This window comes from Oryzias latipes, chromosome 16 (assembly GCF_002234675.1).
Source record: "Oryzias latipes chromosome 16, ASM223467v1".
Lineage (NCBI taxonomy): Eukaryota > Metazoa > Chordata > Actinopteri > Beloniformes > Adrianichthyidae > Oryzias > Oryzias latipes.
In genome coordinates this window covers 20,735,959-20,755,090 of record NC_019874.2, presented here as the reverse complement: position 1 = coordinate 20,755,090, position 19,132 = coordinate 20,735,959, and the positions used below count along the sequence as shown (strand labels likewise).

Here is a 19,132-nt window from a genome sequence, read left to right as displayed (position 1 = left end):
TTCTTTTCTGCAAAAAAAAAAAAGTTCTGACTGATACGTGTCAAATGTGAAAACTTGCTCAACAAGCAATCAATACGGTTGAGATTGAAAAAGTTGTTTCCACTTAGAGATGCTCAGTTTGGATGCAGGTTTAAAACGTTCTGCTGTCATTTTGTTTCTGTTGTGTTTGACAAACTAACAGAGTGAGGGTCTGGAATTTTAAAGCAAGGCAGCGCCATGACCCGTAGCAAGAAAAGGCCTCTGATTCTCAGAGGAAAATCCTGCATGACACAAAGTGAGATGCTTGGCAGAGATGGAAGCGACAGCTCTGAACCTCAGCTGTCGTCTTGTATGACCATTACTTTGAAAAAAGGACGGCTTTGGCAAGAAGGCAACATGTCATTATCTTTTATTTATTCATGTTTTTCTTTAGACATCAAATAAACCCCTGTTTTACAAAACGTCTGTGCTGTGCAAAAAGGAGTACAGAAAGAGACTAAGTAGGATGTCACTCTATAATCAGGCCATAACAGCGACAGAGGAGACGGTTCACGTGGTGCAAGGACTTCCAGAGACTTTAACATTAGTGGTTTCTTACAGTGGATAATTGGAAGCAGGTATGAAACCGTAGTCTCTCAGACATCATAGATGTGAAAGCTCCTGCTCTACTGAGTGGTCTTTAAGATGCTGGTCATGTCCACCACTTGCTCTTTGAATCTCCTGGGTCTTTGCTTCCATTTCAGTGTTACGATCCCTGACGGAGTCGTGATGCTTGCAGATGCAGTTTCCTCAAACACCGACAATGCAGAGCTTTGAAATTCACCTTTGTCCTCATCAATGCACGCACGTACTTCAGAATGTGCCACAAACTCAGATAATGACAAGTCTCACAAGCCCGCTCCGCATGCAGCCTCTTCATCATCTCAAAGTTGGTCGAGGGGTGATTTTATCAGATGTGCACACTGCTTTCTACATCTGTGAACATCCCATTAGATAAGACGAAGGTGTTGTTAGAAGGTGGCTAATGACAGAATAAAGGCCAGCTATCAGACAAGCATTTTAGGCACCAAAACAAAGACGAGACTCACTCAAACATCAATATTGGATGCTTTTCTTGAGTGGTTTTAAGCACATTCACACCTATGATTTAATTACATCTTTTAAATCGCACGACTAATAGCAGGCACATGGAAACCTCACGCAGGACACAGACATAGAGAGCACGGTTCATTCTGTGCATAGATTCGGGACACACTCACACTCGTGGACATCATACTGTAGGCACACAGACTTTACAGACGAAAATGGCAACATCGAAAGACCACTCTTGAGATCAAACACACAATAACACTTCTCAAAAATACAAGCCTGTTGTTCTGAAGAAGTCTTGGGCATGCTGCAGTCTACACTTAAAGTGACAGTGGTTAAATATCTGAAGACACCATTTAACTAATGGGAAAGTTACTGGACTTCATCAAATTGTTATAAGAGCAAATATTTATATAGATTTTTTTTATAATTCTTATATATATTAGTTTAACTCAGTGAATATTAGTATACATAGTATATAGTAGATACAGAATTTATAGATGGAATTTTACATATTAGAATCAAGGTTGGTGTGAAAATTTATTTAGTTTTCCTTTCATTTATTCAGTATGATACAAGAATTGTTTTATGCACTAACAACATTCTGTCATTAAGGTGTTAAATTGGCATACACATGCAGTATTTACAAAAGTGTGTTGTGTGTTGGTGGCTTTTATTTTAGTCCATAAATGAAAAGCCATGTTTCTTTTACCAGATGGGTTTGTGGTTCCCTCACAGATGTAGACCACAAATTAGGTCTGTTCAGCGTCAAACACATTTTTCCTTAGAATTCCCTCGCCTCGTCTGATGATATAATTGTTGAGGCACGTTGATGTCAACATTTTAATAGGATGTCAGTTTTTTGAATCAGGTTCAGTATTAAATTTGACATAGGAAATTGTCTTATGGCTTTAAAAGTTGTTGACACAAAGCCTAATTTTTATTTTTCTGACAAAAAAACACTTCTATGCTCAGACAACTTCAAGCAAAGGCAAGTTAAAAGTCAATAATCTGCTAATCAGCCTCCCAAATGTCTAAATAGTCAAGTCCATTTGTTACCCCTGTTTTTCTCAATTTCTCATGTAATTTTACTGCACACCACGACAGAAGAGCCTAGAATAGAGATGGGCATTCTCATTTATACAAAAACAAGAAGATGCATATCCCTGTTCCACTGAAGATTTGATCCTTTTGATGGTCAATTTAGAAAGAATGATGAGATCTAGAAAAATATTAAAGAAATATGTAAAAATTAATGCTTTTGCCAAATATCAAAACTGTCAGTTTTAACAGAATTTTACAGAACATATTCTGTAAAAAAAACAAAAACGTAGAAGAAAGAACGGTTTAGAACCGTATTTGATGGAATTATCCAAAACGTCATCCTAGGTGATACCTCTAAGTTTTAAATGCCAATCTTACCTTAGTGTTATTAGTTTTTGTGTGTAGTTGAAGTCATGCAAAAATCTTCTTCATGAATGTTTTAGGTCTAAGCTACAAAACTTTATTGGTTCTTAATGGCATTATCTTGGTGTTTGTTTGCCTTTTTTTGCAATCCTGTATGATGATGAATGCAGCTTCAGTGACTTGATGAAATGTTGTAAACGTTTCTGCGTACATAAAAAAAACATCTGACCGAGTTAGCGTTTTAGTAGTAAACTCTGCAAGGAATTTCAGTTGCAGTTTGGCAGTTTTACTGTGAAAATAGTGGAAAACACGGCTTTGATAAGCATTTTTAACAACCACATATGTTATTTGATGAATGTTTCAAATCAGGAAGTAGTGGTGGAAGTGTGGTTCTGTTTGCAGGGTTATTTTCAGGTTCAATGGGTTTCCAGGCTCCAGCTGATGTGGTTTGGGAAGGGGGGTTTGATTGTCTGCAGTGGTGTTTTGATCTGTGGGATTTCCTTTCGGTCTTTTGGTGGGGGGGCACTTCTCAGGTGGATGGAGAGTTCTCGGCCACTGTACCATCCTTGCTCCCCTCTGGAACAACGCTACTTGATTTCAGCTCAACTTCAGGTGTTTTAGGTTTTGCAATCGTGCTCCCAGTACCCAAATGGTCTGGGCTCGGTTTAGAGTCCAGCCCTGGCTCTGGTGTACCATTGATGACGGGTTCCGGTGTGGCCGGTTTGGGGGCCTCAGGTGTGGGAGCCAGGGTGGTTTCCGGTACTGGAGTGGTGGCTTTAGGGGTAGCTGGTTTAGCCTTTGGGCTTGAGCTGGGTAGAGGTTTTGGATCAGCTGTACTCAGACCAGCTGTGGGGTCTGGGCTCGGTTCTGGACTGGGTTTCAAATCTGCTTTCTTGCTAATATCTAACTTTACCTCCTCAGGCTTTTCAGAGGTTGTCTTGATTTCAGGGAGTGGGCTGACTTTGGTTTCAGGAAGTGGGCTGGGCTTAATTTCCACAGTGGGTGGAGCACTTGGCTTGGACTCGGCAGAAGATGGTTGACTTGGTTTGGGTTCAGGAGCAATGGAGATGCTTACAGCCTCAGAATCAAGGATTTGATCAGCGGCATCAGTGTCAGTGTCCAGCGGGAGAGCAGTGTTAAAGCCCACGCCTGAGTCACTGGTCTCTAGATTACCAACACCAACCTCTTTGGAGGAAACCTCCAGACCCTGTTTTCCAAAACACAACAAGAAAAATAAGATTTCTTTGCTGCTTAACTGTCAAAGTTCAAATTGAAATTGAGTCAATATCACATCATACAAAAAAAAAATAGTAAAGTAACTTTGGAAAATCAGAGAACAAATTACAAATTACAGAAAATAAGAGGTTAGAAGAAACAGCACAGCTAAAGAGTAATGCAAGGTTGAAACATTTAAATCAATAAAGGGGAAAAAAACATTTCAGCCTTCATTCAAAAAAATTAGAATTGAAAGAAACTTTCAAGTTTTCTGGGAGTTATTTTCTCTTTTTAAAACCGTTTTGTATTTTTTTAATATACAATCTTTAAAATATTAAACTGGTCAATCCCAGAAGACCTGATTAATCAAATAGAAGAAGTCATTAAAATAACAGCAGATCAGAACCATCTTTTAGCCCCAAAATATATATGCAGTAAAACGGAATTGGGAAATCCATTCTTTGTCAAAGGGGGAAGCCACTGCAAAGATCTGAGACCTGGACAGACGTGATCCGTTTTCTTGATCTTAGTGTGGGCTCTAGCAGCAGCGTTCTGAATAAGCTGCGACTGTCTGAACGCAGAAAACAGCATGAAAATCAGAGGACTATCAACACAACTAAGAGGCTCAATTCCAAGAAAAACCAGCCTTACTTTGATGTCCACCTCAGTGCTCTGAGATTTTTCAGTGTTTTCAGCTTGGGAGTGTTTGGATTCCTCGCTGAGTTTTGTGATGTTCTTCACCACCTACAAAGTTTACAAAATCCAGTCTTAATCCAATCCAAATGGCACTCATCCCTCAAATTATTGTGCATTTGCCTCTCTAACCTGTCTAAATGCTTCTCCCTCATCTTCTTTGCCAGCATTCTGGGCCAGTTTCTCCAAGGCAGCAGCCCTCTTGGCCCTCTTCTTCACTTTGATGAGGCAGGACAGCAGGCAGACAAGCAGAAGGAAAGCCAGCAAACCCAACAGTGCAATGATAGCCACATAGAGTGACTCCAGCCTGTAGGCTACATGGTGCCATAGCAGAAGGGACAGACAGAATAGTGACCTTGCATTAAACTTCCCCTAGTATTCCTCCACATGCACATAGTAAACAATAGATAATGAGTTTTGCTGTGTCCCTGCAACAATACAAATGTTTCTTCTGTCGGTTCTTCACTTACGTTTCACTTCCAGGTGGATGTTGGAGACAACGAACCCCTGCATGTCCTTAATCATGAACACACCTTTGTCTGTAGTCTTAACCTGATCGAGAAAAACAATGGAGCCCTCCAGGGAGAGACGGTCCTGAAAACCCAGCTCTGCTGGAGCCTGAAATAAAAATAATTTGGAAATACAACAGAATCAGGGGTGTGGTAGGAAATAAATAAAGTAAAAAAATTTTACTCAGTGACCTAATTTAAAACACCAGCCACCTTTGTTGAGTATTGATGGCATTTATCTTTAAAATTCTTCTATAAAGACAGGAAACAATAACAATGTATATATAATTAATTATAAAGTTTGTAAAAGCATTATTACTATAACATTTAAAGTTATGTTTCATGTTCTTACATGACTCGTTTCATGGAAAGATGATCTTTAATCAATCTCTCGCTACTGATTCACTTAAACATTTGATTAAAACAAAACAACGCTTTTTTGTACTTCTACTTTTATTTGTAAGTTTTCGTACAATAGTACTTTTAAGAGTTTAATTCATCCTTATATTTAAATATTTAATAAACACATTTGCAGAAAAAAAACAAGTTCAGAAACTGTTGTTCCAACAACGAAAACAGCCCTTCTTGGTCTAGATTAGGCTAACAAACCCAAACCAGGAAGCTACCACCGTTGTTTCTCTTCTTTGTCTTTAAATCCCAATGTAAAGAGCACATAGGGATCATTATTGGAAAAGGTTCTCTTTGCAGTCAATTTGCTTACTTTAAAGAAGTTTCTAGAGCAACTGAATGTTCACACTGCTCACATTTTTAGAAGTTTTTTTGGTCATATTCTGTCTTTATTTATTTATTCTTTTCAACTTGTAGTCAGTGATATATGAGAGAGAAAGACTTTTACATTAGTAAATTCTCCTTTATCCAGGAGGAGATGGGATCCATGATCAGAGCGGTAGTAGAGCTGAACCAAAGAGCTGTTAACAATCAGGTTGATCTTCAGTTTTTTGCCGTATGGCAGGGACACAAACTCTTGGTGTGCTGAGACCCAAAGAGATAAAGAGACAGGAAGCACAGATAAGTAAATCAGAGTTTTGTTCTCATGCCAACAAAATTTCTTGGCACTCACATTTCTTCCTCCAAAGCCACAATAGTCAAGAGGAGATTAGAAGTATGAACAAAAAGGCTCTAAAACAGGCTTTTCTGAAGTAATCAAACACGAGAAATAAAAATAAATAAACGTATGTTCTCACCTTTGACATTTAAACACACTTTCTTCTTGATGGCACCATTGCCATCCATTATGGTGTAGCTGCCCTCATCTGCACCTGTGACAGCGTTGAGGGTGATGGCACGCTCCCCCACTGTGATTCGACCTTGATAGGATGATGTGGCAAGCCCGACAGCAGTTAGCACAACTAGAGCGGGACTGCAGGCGGGAAATACAAGGGGAACAAACTCTTCTCAACTTTTCATGGGAAAGGTTTGGATGCTTCTAAGCACAGGCACGTCTGGAAAAAAAAACTCAGCTCCAATTCTAGGCAATAATCGATACTTTTTAACAGCTCTACCTTGATGTCTGGTTTGCCTCCACTGCCTTGGGTCGGAACTCCACAGTGATGGTAGGCTTTGCCTCCCACAGATTTATAGGGAAGTCGCCCCCATAGTTGATCATCTGTTCATAGGTGCAATCTAAACAGTATAAAAGTAGAGGATATGGCATAAAACGAACAAATACTTATAATAAAACAAACAGAATGACTGCAGATCACCGATTGGGTACGTCAACGACACAAAAAGGACAGGGAAGATTGGATAGAAGCATATAGAAGCATAGAGGAGGGGGATGGACCAGCCTGTCAGATGTGGAGAAAAGAGGACAGACTGTAGAGAAACAGAGGAGCAGGAGTCAAGATTTATCAGGCTGATAGGAGGGAAAATGTAATGATAGGGAGGAAACAGAAGGAAAAGAAAAGACAAGCTAAAGGCAGAGTAACAGCAGGACGAGGCAGGAAGGAGGAGAGTTAAAAGAACAGCATGACCACTGCCTGACAGAGCCACATTACTCTGTCACACACAAAAAAAACCCTCTCATTATCCCAGTCCATGCACGGAGCATGTGGTGCCCTTGTAGACTACAGTCATGTTTATTATTGTGCTGGATTTGTGTGGTTTGTGTAATGTCTGCTTCTAATCCAGATGGGGACGTAGACTTGACTTGACTGGTTCTAACATTTTAAGAGATTTTGACATCTGGTTGATTTAAAACATTCCAGGGGTGTTTTTTCTTCCTTTTTTTGTTTTGTTTTTTGTCATCAGAGCCACTCAAAGTAAAAACTGACCACAACTTGCAAGCAGAGACAAGTGAACATCTTTGGTAAACCAGCAGATGATTAATTTGGGCTGCGAGCTGATTGGCTGCTGGTCCTCCTTAATATTAGAATCAGCAAGATTTAGCAAACTTTACATGAAAGAAGATACGTGTGTGTGTATATATATATATATATATATATATATATATATATATATATATATATATATATATACACACACACACACACACACACATATGTACATATATCTGATGATTGATTTATATATATAAATATGTATATACACATATATATATACTGTATATTATATACACATGTACACATATATACCCATATATGTACATATATCTTTTGATTTAAAAAATAATGTATTTATTTTCTCAACACTACATCACTGCATTTTAAGACTTGAATTACTTTATTTGCTCGTAAAAATGTTTTACAACTGCTCAGACTCAAGCATGTGTTCTACATTCATGTACACTTAATAGTTATGATGAAATTATTGTTCTAACAGTTATAATTTTGTTCAGGATGGAGGATGGCTGAAAACTCTTCAATGTCATCTAAAGGTTACTTATAATAGCTATTTTAAGAGTTTAAGAGTTACAGTTTGGACAGATTCTCATTTTTTACAATAATCTGAACTGCATATGATAATCCCAAATTATTTGGAATGAAATGGAAGCTAGCCAGTGTAATTATATTATTTTGGGTTGTTTCTAGCATTCTTTTTATTTAATCCCATGAGAAAATCTCATTTGAAAATTAGCTCTAAAAAAATATTGACCCAAATCAAACCTGGAGTGACAAAAGAAATTCTGTTCCTGTGAATCATTTAGACATCCAAACCCATGTTGTATGTGCGTTTAAGTTTTGCTGTTCCATGCGATTGTTGCATGAGAGACCATTCCCAGATTTTCATGTCGTGCAGTACCTCGGACCGTGAGCCTGATTCGGTGGACACCGTTTGGATCCTTCAAGGTGTACAGGCCCTCATCCCCTTCACCAACACTCTGGATGATCAGATGGTCGCGGTTAAGGGTGAGTGTGTCCTGTCTGCTGCTGACCAGCTTTCCTCCCCTCATAAGGAGGACAGGAGCTCGAGGATTAGACCTGTTTGTAAACGAGACCTCCAGCAACTGCGATGGCAGCAGAATGTAAAAATCCTCTCCATGGAATAAGACCTTTGACTCCTCATCTGGATAATATTGCAAAAGAAAACAAAAAATAGCAAAAACAAGTAAATCTCATAAATCAGTTTAAGTCAGAGATAATGCACCAGCAAAAAAATGTTTTACCTTTCACAGATGTGGACAAAGCTGAAAAGAAAGAAGAAACTGTTATCTTGGCTTTTTTTTTTAAGTTCTGTATGTGGCAACTAGGAAATATGTGTGTTTTTCATATTTTCCATTGTGGCTTTGCTGAACTGGAAATTGCTTAACTGTCAAGATTAGGCATCAGCAACTTTTAATACTACCCAAAAATATATAAAGAAAAACAAACTTAGACTGGTTTGCATATTTAAAATTGCATTGTTTTCATATTACTTCATGAAGGTAAAGTTAAAAAACCGCAGAACCTATATTTGAAAAACAGGTTAACTCTGATTGTGACTCTTGGCCTTTTCTTCTAGTCAGTGCAAAAGGCTTTTTACTTAACCTTTTCTGACACATCCTATTCAAAATACGATTGTTTTTACTCTGCATCTTTTTTTATCGAACTCAAATCTCAAAAAAGGGAGATGTGATGCAAATAAAACATCACAATGCAAAATTTGTATTTTAAATGTGTCAAATATAACATATAACATCTATCTTCTCATTGGTAAGTGCAAAACACACCAAGTAGTTTATTTAAAAAAAATGTTAACCTCATTTCTGCTTTTTTATGTTTGATGATCCTTCTCTTGTAAAATGACATCAAAGCTCAGTCTAAAATGTACCGGTAGTCAGAAATGTCAGTCTGATGTGCATGAATTTTGCATAACTAAGTCTTAAATATATTTATTTTTAGTGTAGACATTAAATCAAGCAAAATTACAGTTTTTACGCACCTACTCCAATGACAAAGCTCAGAGCAATCACTTTAAGAGTCATCATGCCAGATTGTTTTGTTTCTGAAAAAAAGAAAGAAAGAAAGAAAAAATCAAGAGTCATCCACATTCATGCTGTTGTTCGCAGCTTTCAGTGCATCCAGCTTAACCACAATGAGGTATTATGTAAATCAGATGCAAATAAAAAACACGCAGTTATGGAGATTTTTTAAAAATGGATTACAAATGAAAACACTTTCCTGCATTTGGTTATGTTAGCATCAATATTCTAAACCACAAAGATTCCTTAAAAAATGTGCAACCTGTTGGTTTTTTATGGGAAGAAGATAGATATTTAAATATGAAAAGCGTTGAAGGTCAAGACCACAGCTCAAAAACCATGTGGCTCAAACAGGACCATGAAACAGAAAAAGGAGAGGCAAATACTTATAAAGTGAAAATACAACCAGGATGCAGCTTGTATATGAATAAGAATACAGACATATCTTTTGAACTAAAAATACATAAAACCTAATAAAAATATCTGGGGAGCATGCAGCCGAAGTGCATCATTGAGATGGAAACTGATTATTTTAACAGCAGTGGAATTGAGAAGATAGCAGTTTAAAACAGACTGTCATTTAAATTGGTTTACATTTAAAAGCTTAGGAAGGAAATGGAGGGGAGGGAGACCTGCAGTGACTATTTGTCAGTTCAGTTTTGATTAATAAATGTCATTTTTGGATAAAGAAAGCTTTTCATCGAGTCAACCCCTTTTCCATGTCATCGATGTGAAAAGCTGTTTTTTCCCCTTCTATTGTTGCGACTCCTGTACAGTCGGGCTGTTGTTTGATTGTGGTGGGTAGAGCACATAGCTGTCCTCTTGAGGTTTATAGAGAAATCAAACAGGAGTGTGGTTCTTTTAGACAGCTTTATTACATCACCACTAAACCATGTTATATGACATTGATCAAAGCTGTCAAGTGTTGCACTTCCATGGGTGTCTCATCAGCCCTTTAGTATTGTTTCTTTTTTCTGAAGACATTGACACTTTTGTCAAACATCAGAGTGTTGCAGACTGTTTTTTAAATGTTTGAATTTGTATAGAAATGCCTTTTTAAAAGGGAACTTAGAAAAAAAATGAGACAGGGTGCACTGCATTTAACCAATATTAGAAATGGCAGCACTCAATGAATAAAAAAGCTCTAAATATTAATTTGGTTTTTACAAGACAAATTGTGAAAGTGTCAAAGAAAACTGTTTTCGACTGTGTGCCGAAGTAGCGTCACACAGGTTGCAGGACAGAGCCTGAACATGAGCCTTAGTTGTTTTTTTGTTTTTTCTCTTTTCTCCCAGCCCAGTAACAGTTTATAGTTTTGTGGGACAAATCATTCACATTTCATGTTTTGTTTAATTCTAAGGGTGCACACTTGGTTTTAAACAGAATCTCACTCACCATCAAAGTTTTCCGCCACCAACAGCCAAACCAGAACAATGGACAAATCAGCATTTATATCCACAGGAAACAGGAAGTGACTTCACATTGTTTTTTTTGCTTTGTTCCCCTTTTTGTCTAATTGATTTTGTTTCAAACCTATTTCTGTATTTCAATAGTTGTTGTTTTTTTTTCTGTTAAATATCTGTAAGTTTGGAGTTATGTTGATGAATCTTCTAGTAAGTTGTTTTAAGGAATTGTTTGGGTAATTGGCCTGTGGGAGGGGCTAAGCCTTTATAAGGGGTGAACTTTTCTCAGTTGAGGGACAGCAGTCTTGGTTGCAGTGGTGGCAACAAGCTCTCCCAGAATCAGCTGAATTCTTTGTCTGATTGTTATTTTTTTGGGAATCAATAAAATCCCATTTTTGAACTTTTGAGTCTGCTGGCTTGGCCATCTTATTTGAGTTATTTATTTTTTTGGTGCTGAGAAGAACCCTGTCACAGACTGTGTAAAGACAAATGGTTGCTGTTTCAGCTTTTGCTTAACAGTTCCAGCTGTCTACAATGTGGTTTCATGCACTTTTTCAGTATTACCTCCTTCAAAGGCCCTAATTGATCATTTTAAAAGCCTGTCAAGGAATTTCTTTGCTAGTTGGAATGTAACTGGTTGAATGAGCCTGCTGTTCCCCACCCGCTAGTGGAGTAATGGAGACTACCGGTAGTTCCCATTTTGTCAACTGGGGTTGCTTTTAGCCCAAGGTCACCTTAACATTCTTGGTCTGTTAGGTTATCTTGTAAAAGCAGACCCAGTGGTCTTTTAATGATTATGCCGTTTTTAGCCAAAATAATAAAATAAAAAAGTGTTTTTTGGGACATAGTTTCTACAAAACAGAAGTTGCTTCAATGTGCCTCTGAGCTGTAGGCAGTTGTTGGCACAGAGTAAACCCATCCTTACTTCCCATCATCCATCTGTTCCATCCCCATCTAACATTACCGGTACATCAAAATGGCAATCAATATCAGAGCTATTCAGCTGTACAGTTTTAAACAGAATGCCAACTCAGAGTAAGAAAACGAAGATGTGCATGGATCTAGTTGTCTACAAGTGGATGCATCAGATTGGAGAGGAGTCGGAGGCTTGTGGCCTGTCGTTGCAGCTTCATTACAGCTACAAGCTTCCAACAGGATTTTTTCATCTGCTCCTGATTCACCACAATTTGAATAAAGGAATACTTAGAAATGCCTTTTTAAACTTAATTTCTTAATATGTGTCCTCCATCATTAGAAAAAGATCACAAGAACATGTAAAAAACACTATTTTCATCAGTGTGGATCCCTCCTTCCATCAATTTACGTAACTGTATCTGTATCCCTTTTGGGGTCACAGGGTTGCCAGGGCCTGTCCCGGCTTCTGTGGGGCGAAGGCAGGATACCCCCTGGACAGGTTGCCAATCTGTTGCAGGGCCACACAAGCACTCCCACACACACAGTCACACATGCACACCTACGGACACTTCAGAATAACCAATTACCCTATGAAGCAGGTTTTTTGTGTGTGGGAGGAAGCCTGGGTGTATGTAGAAAACCCACACATACACAGGGAGAACATGCAAACTCCACACAGACAGGTCCCAGGTGGGTTTCAAGCCAGGGTCTTCTTACTGTGAGTTGAGTACACTGACCACTGTGTCACCCCTCTTTAAACATTTTACTACTGTTCTACCAGACAGATGTGGGTGTTTGAGGAACCTCTTGAGGGAAGTGGTCTCAACTTCTCTTAGACCGTCATCGTGTCAGAATTTCTTCACTACTTAACAAGTAGCACACAAACTACTAAATAGTGCGGCACTATGTAGTGCAGTGTATTTTAAAAGCAATCCGGACACCATGCTCACGACTTTTTTTTTTTTAAAAAGCGGATATGACGTCATCCATTTCACGAAGTGAAAATCTAATCAAAATGAGCGTTTTGCGACGATCATTAATGAGTCCACAGTCTTCCGAAGATAAAAATGTTGATGATTTATTTAAAAATACATTTAAATTCATTTTTCTGGTAAAAAATGTTCAGACGCGATGCATTGTGGTTCGCCGATCTAGTGAGCATCGATTCACACTGTTTTTTTTCCGCAGACTTCTAGGAAGTTTCCAGGGCACTGGATTTTTGAATTGTAGATTCGGACAACACTACAAAATGGCGAATGCACTATATAGTGCACTATATAGGGGTTAGGGTGGGAATTCGGACAGACACTACAATTCCAAAATCTAGTGCCCTGGAAATTTCCCATAAACCCCATAAAAATGAATGTAAATTGTATTTATTGTTAATCATCCAGATTTTCATCATCAGAACACCATGGATTGATAAAAAGTCTTTATGAAACGTTCATATTTACTAGATTTTGACTTGGGCAAATGGGTGGCACCATATTTGCTAATTAAAACAAAACAAAAAATGTCGTGAGAATGTGTCAGAATTGGCTGAAAATACAAGGCACTAGATTGTCACACAACAGTCTTTTAGGGGTTACGGAAAAGTATCCATGGGCGAGGTCTGAATTCCTTCTGCTATCATGAGGTCCAAACTGAGAGAAGTTGGCTGTGTGAAACTGAGCCATCTCCCGCTTTAGATCTTGATGACTCACTCACTAAATACACAAATACACAGACCGCTTTCGAGGCTTCAAGAAAAGGTTTGTGTTTCCCTGCAAAGAATATTCTCAGTATTTTTTCGTAGGTTGAACCCTGACCAATGGAATGTTGTGTCTCAGCAGGTTTTGCCTCCCTTCCTGTTTCCTCTGCTTGTGAGAAGAGGCAGAAAAGAGGAGTCTTCCAAGTTTTGGATGCTTCAGAAGAAGACTTTGAATACCATTGTGAAGCCTTGGAATCGACTGAATCTTCTCTGACGTGGTCCCTCTACTCAATCTCTGTTGATTTTATTGTTTTACATGGGATCATACAGTCATCTGGTGCACCGTAATCCTGTCTTGGGGGATGATTGTCCTTTAGTTTAGCAGCAAATGAGTATGTGATCATTGAATCGCAGGGCTAAATTACCACTTTTGACTGTTTTATGGTTTGGGAAACGTTTTTCTTTTTACTGTTTCAGTTATGGTCTAAAGTAATCAATTTAGAAGAAACATTTTTTTTTGTTTTTTTGTCTTATTTCAAAGGAAGCAAAGTTAGAAAAAAAAAGAAATAATCAAATTCAGATGGTTGAAAACACGGGAGCCAGTTTAGCTCATGCTGGTTTGCGGCGCCTTCCATCCGTGAAACCCGAGTTCGACTCCGGGCTGCTCCCTGTTCCCTTCTCTACCTCTGCTGGTTCCAAGCCCAGTTTGAGAAGGTTGCGTCAGGAAGGGCATCCGGCGTAAAACATTCCCAAATTTACCATGCGACTTGTTCGCTGTGGCGACCCCTGATGGGAGAAGCCGAAAGTGGAAGAAGAAGATGGTTGAAAACGCATTCCGACGTCTCTGCTGATGGTCAAATTGAAGTTTTACAGAGTCAAGATGTTTTGGTAAGTGCTGCAATAGAAGGTTCTATTTATAGTTGCCTGATTAGTTTTGGTTTTACTGTTTGCCATTATAGGTTGTCAATCCAAATTGCTTCCCTACCCACTTTGGCTTCTGCCAATCCCTACGTTTATCCCTCTATGTGGAGAGATATGGGGGTGAAAAAACTGTGGCTTCAAATTCGGATGTTATTACCGCTTGATGACGTCATAGATAGTCATCATGGGTTTTGTTACTTTAAAAAGTCGTGCAAAAACAAAAACTCATTTTGGTGTCCCATTGAGACATAAAATACTTAAATGTAAACATCTGTGGTTCAGAGCCAACCCACGTGAAGAAATGTGCTTCACCCTGCCGGCAGAGGGATACCATTAACTATATTCTATCCTGCTCAAAAAATAACCTACACATTCAAATGTCCCTACAATTGGAGCAACAGGAAGGAGCCAGGGGAGGACATGGAAACAATTTGGATTCATCTGTGTCTTTCTGCCCTGCTTTGTTTCGCATTGACTGTGCTGTCTCAGAGATCCCTGCAGTATCTGCAAATCTAATCTACCTGACATTGTCTAGAGGTCACTTATGGACAACTCAAATAAAATCCACCCAAGAAACCTTCCTTATTTTTGTACAATAAACGAGTAACGATCAGTCTTCATCTGTTAGAGACTGTTACGAATAGAGAGGCCCTCTTTTCACAAAAATGTTCATAATAATCCATCTAGTTTTGGATGATTGTCATTTGATGATTTTTTTAGGTAAATCTTTGAATATAAGAACAATTGTATAAATATTTTAGGTTATGCACTAACTTTAAATTAAATACTATCTGAAATAGGAAAGGCAGCTCAAGGCCCTTATGGCTTTACTGTAATGGAAAATTTAAGGAGGAATGCGGAAGCAGGATTATGGTGATGTAGCAAAGGCATCTGAGGCCAAGACGTGGGGGGAGTGGTACAGAAGTGCTGCAGTTTTCATTTACAAAGCCCAGAAGGGGACTGGGAGGGGACACCTGCAGTGTTTGCAGTTTAGTTCCTCATAACACACACGATCAAGGCGCAGGAATCTTTGCTACTCATACCAGACATCACATTTGTCGGTGGGGAGGGGGGTGGCACCATGAGTGAGCATTTTCCTCACATCTTTCCTTTGTAAAATGTGAAAATATTTCTGAACCAGATCAAAAAGACCCAAATTATTCTTTGCTGCTACAAAAGAACAATCAGAGTGTCACACAAGAATTCACACACTGCCTCTCCACTGTTTTCCACACTCTGAGCAGAGAGCCTGAAAGCCTTTTGTTGTATTGCAGACGAAATGTGGAGCAAAACATGCGTCACACAGAACACTGTCTCTGGAGGAACAATTCCTTTAGAATGTTTCGCAATTCATCAGAGAGACTTGGGTTGTTAGCATTCCTTGGTGGTTTGAAAGCTGTAGCATCATGTGCTGACCATTGACCCTTTTACAGGTAATTACCAGACCAATGTTGGAGCAGGATTGGTGAAGGGAAGCGTGTCCATCTGTTTGTCACAGCAGTGACTCTCAAAGACACAAGAAACATGAGGAAAAAAATGCAACATTTTCTTAGCAGTTTCAGCATTTGAGGCATAAATATATATATATATATATATATATATATATATATATATATATATATATATATATATATATATATATATATATATATATATATATATATATATATAAATATATATATATATGTTTCTGGACAAGCACGTATTTGCATTTTTTAATCACAAATTTTACTTTTCCTTTTGCACGTTTTCTTCTTGCCTCAGATTTTCCTTGCAATTCTCTTTCTTTTCAATCCTCTGTACTTTATATAATCCAAACGCGTGCGTCCCACTCTGAAATCAAAGCCTTGGCCTGTGTTCCCTCAAACTCCCAAATTCAGCCCACTTGAGAGAGACAGACACGTCTTTGTCCATCATGCCGGAAATGCCTTTAGTGACTGCAGATGTGGGGAACCTACAAAGCAATCTCTGTACCTCGATCATTTCTCCTTCATTTTCTCTCTATTCCTCCTCACAGGAAACAGGCGCAGGGGGGGGGGCAAGTCACCCCAATATTGAGAATAGATGATCGAAGTGGGGATGCTGTTTTCATCAAAAAATCATAATAATGCACTTACAATAGTAACTGGTGCATAGAAAGCTTACTTTAGGTTCAAACCCGTTTAAAAACATGCAGACAAATTTTGCATTTCTGAACTTCAGAGCAGCCTGTAGCAGCTGACAACCAATTTCTTCAAAGCCCACTGCAGTGAAGTGAAGGATAAGACAGGCTTCTACAATATTGCTTGCACCTGTCAGATCGCTTCAAATCAATGGACAAGAGAGGATATCAGGGAGGGGATGCAGACCACAAGCAATATGAAAGCAGGAAACTTAAAATAAATAGCAAATCATTTGAAGGTAAAGAGGATAAGTATGTCCATAAGGAGGATTCTGAATGCAGAAATTGAAGGGAGGAGGGCCAGCTTGCAGGATGAGGACACTGCAGGCGAGAGACGCCTCCAGGCCATAGCAACCCCCCACCCCCCTAAAAAAATGCATAAGCCTCATATGTTAGACATTATCTTCTTTGGGAGCAGACCTAAAAAGTTCCTGTCATAATTATATTTATTATTTTTTAATTGTCCATTTCATTTTTAATAACCTTTTTTTTTTAAATCTACTGACAAATGTAATCAAATAAAAATAAAATGAATACTAAAATGACAGATCTTACTGGTTCTCTGTTCAAAACCGACTCATTTCACACCTTTCCTCGCTCATCAACCTTTGCAGCTCAGTTTGGACCAGTCTCATCCAAGCCGGGATATCCAGACAGGCGCATCAAGCAAAAGCAAAAAAAAAAAAAAAAAAACCTGCAGAATTTAACCCGTCCCGCGCCAGACTAATTTAGGACACGCGCCAGGCTCACATGTATGTTCTGCAGAGGGGGATAAAAAAAAGAGAAGATTCGAGGGGGTGTGGTGGAGGGCAACATGCCGCTCTGCAGCTCACCTACCTTTAGGTGACCGGTTAAATATGCTGAGCAGTCGCAAGATGCTGAGGATGCTCCTCAGGAGTGAAAAGCTGCGCAAACGTCGCCTGCTTCCTCCCTCCTTCTGACTGCCTCTCCTTCAACCTCTCCCCCCCTCCAGCCCTCAAAGCGCCGCACTTCGCGGATGGGGCTTAACATTTGAAAGGAGACCAGAATATGTCGGGCTCCGGCTGCTCTCGGAGACACTCGACTCCTGTCGGAAATCACCGGCGACCCATTCGCACCCCCCAAAACCACTGCTGGTCATCACGCAGCGCCCGCATCGTTAACATGAGCGGGGAGCGCAGCAAAAAATCACTTTGAGGCCAGGAGACGGAGCAGTTTCAAAGTCACTTTCAAAATAGGATGAAAATTATATCCAAAAAAAGTGGAAATCTACATGTTTTAAAAACATTTCAACGCAAAAAATCCTATGAAAACTAAAAAAATAAAATAAAAAATCAACATCCATGTATTTAAATAACAAAAGCAATTAATGAGGAGAATTGAGAATAATTTAATTATTTTGCCATCAAACAATAACACACTTTTAAAAAAATCAGTTTTCAACTACATCAAATGGCAAATTTGTCAATTTATGTGAAAAGTTTTTGAACACAATATTAAAGAGGGTTATTTCTGTTAAATTAATGTCTGACTTAAACATTTGATCATGTTAGAAAAAGAGTCTATTTTAGCAAACTGGTTAGAACAAGAATCAAGATTGATCTAAAATTAGTTTTTTAGCTTGTATTTTTTTCTTTCAAAAGCTACTGTTGGGGTTTATTTTCATGTCATTGATAGGGTTTTGATAGATTGCTACCACATGCATGCGTTTCTCAGGATGTCTCAGGATGACAATTAATTACCTCTTCCTGAAGCCAGAAAAAACTGAGGTCATTATACTAGGTCCTAAAAACCTCAGAGATGCTCCGTCTGATCAGACAGTCTCCCTGGACAGCATAAATATAGGCCCCCAATTCCACAGTTAGAAACCTTGGGGTTTTATTTGACCAGGATTTATCATTTAAGGCTCACATATCTCAGGCGTGTAGAACTGCCTTTTTTCACCTGCGCAATATAGCTAAGATCAGAAATATTCTTTCTAAGAGTAATGCTGAAAAACTCATTCATGCATTTGTTACGTCTAGACTGGATTACTGTAACTTTGTTAGCAGCGTGTCCTAAGAGTTCCTTAAGAAGTCTCCAGCTTGTTCAGAACGCAGCAGCTAGATTGTTAGCTGGAACCAGCAGAAGAGATCACATCACTCCTGTGTTAGTTTCGCTCCATTGGCTCCCAGTTGATTCTAGAATTGAGTTCAAAATCCTCCTGCTAACCTATACTACCCCATCCTATATCAAATACCTCCTAGTGCTTTACCATCCAAATAGAACACTTCGTTTCCAAAATGCAGGACTGCTTGTGGTTCCTAGAATTTGTAAAAGCACAGTTGGAGGTAGAGCATTTAGCCACCAAGCCCATGTTTTATGGAATAAACTCCCAGCTCATGTAAGACAGGCAGACACGGTTTCTACATTCAAAGTTAGGCTCAAAACATTCCTCTTTGGACAGGCTTATTGTCAGAGTAGTTAGTAATCAGATACTGTTTACCTTTCTGTTAATTTGTTTAAATTAAACTTAACAATAACAATAAAGTTGTTAGTAGGCTGCTAGAAGTTTGAAGCTGGGGAAACTATGGTGCACTGAGGTTCTTTCCTTTATTCTTGTCTACTTCTACTCTCCTTCTCTCATTTATTCTTGATCATTATTTATCATTTAGTTCTCCATGCCTCTGTTTGGTGCAGTGCGATTCATGTACTGTCCCTCTTTCCCTCTCCCCTGTGCTTCCAGATTCCAGTTGGCCCCTCCGTGCTCCTGTTCCTGACCTCATCCTTGGCTCGTCTCTCCTCCTGCAC

The 19,132-nt window shown here is 38.9% G+C and overlaps 1 protein-coding gene across 4 annotated transcripts; it reads right to left on the bottom strand.

Annotated features, from left to right (window-relative positions):
* Positions 1-371: 371 nt before the first annotated feature.
* On the bottom strand, positions 372-17,451 carry LOC101173090. 4 transcript variants are annotated; one of them, XM_023964449.1, is made up of 12 exons: positions 17,201-17,451; positions 16,919-17,122; positions 9,234-9,296; positions 8,479-8,499; positions 8,115-8,378; positions 6,416-6,536; positions 6,098-6,273; positions 5,749-5,885; positions 4,854-5,001; positions 4,516-4,697; positions 4,342-4,434; positions 372-3,682 (listed from the first exon to the last, which is right to left on the bottom strand). In XM_023964449.1, exons 3-12 carry the CDS (start codon positions 9,277-9,279, stop codon positions 3,005-3,007), a joined length of 1,866 nt encoding a protein of 621 aa, XP_023820217.1. In that variant the 5' UTR covers positions 9,280-9,296; positions 16,919-17,122; positions 17,201-17,451; the 3' UTR covers positions 372-3,004. The 4 variants fall into 4 exon arrangements, with proteins under 4 accessions (XP_023820217.1, XP_023820215.1, XP_004078264.1 ...); XM_023964447.1 differs by having other exon boundaries at positions 16,952-17,122; XM_004078216.4 differs by lacking the exon at positions 16,919-17,122.
* Positions 17,452-19,132: the final 1,681 nt, after the last annotated feature.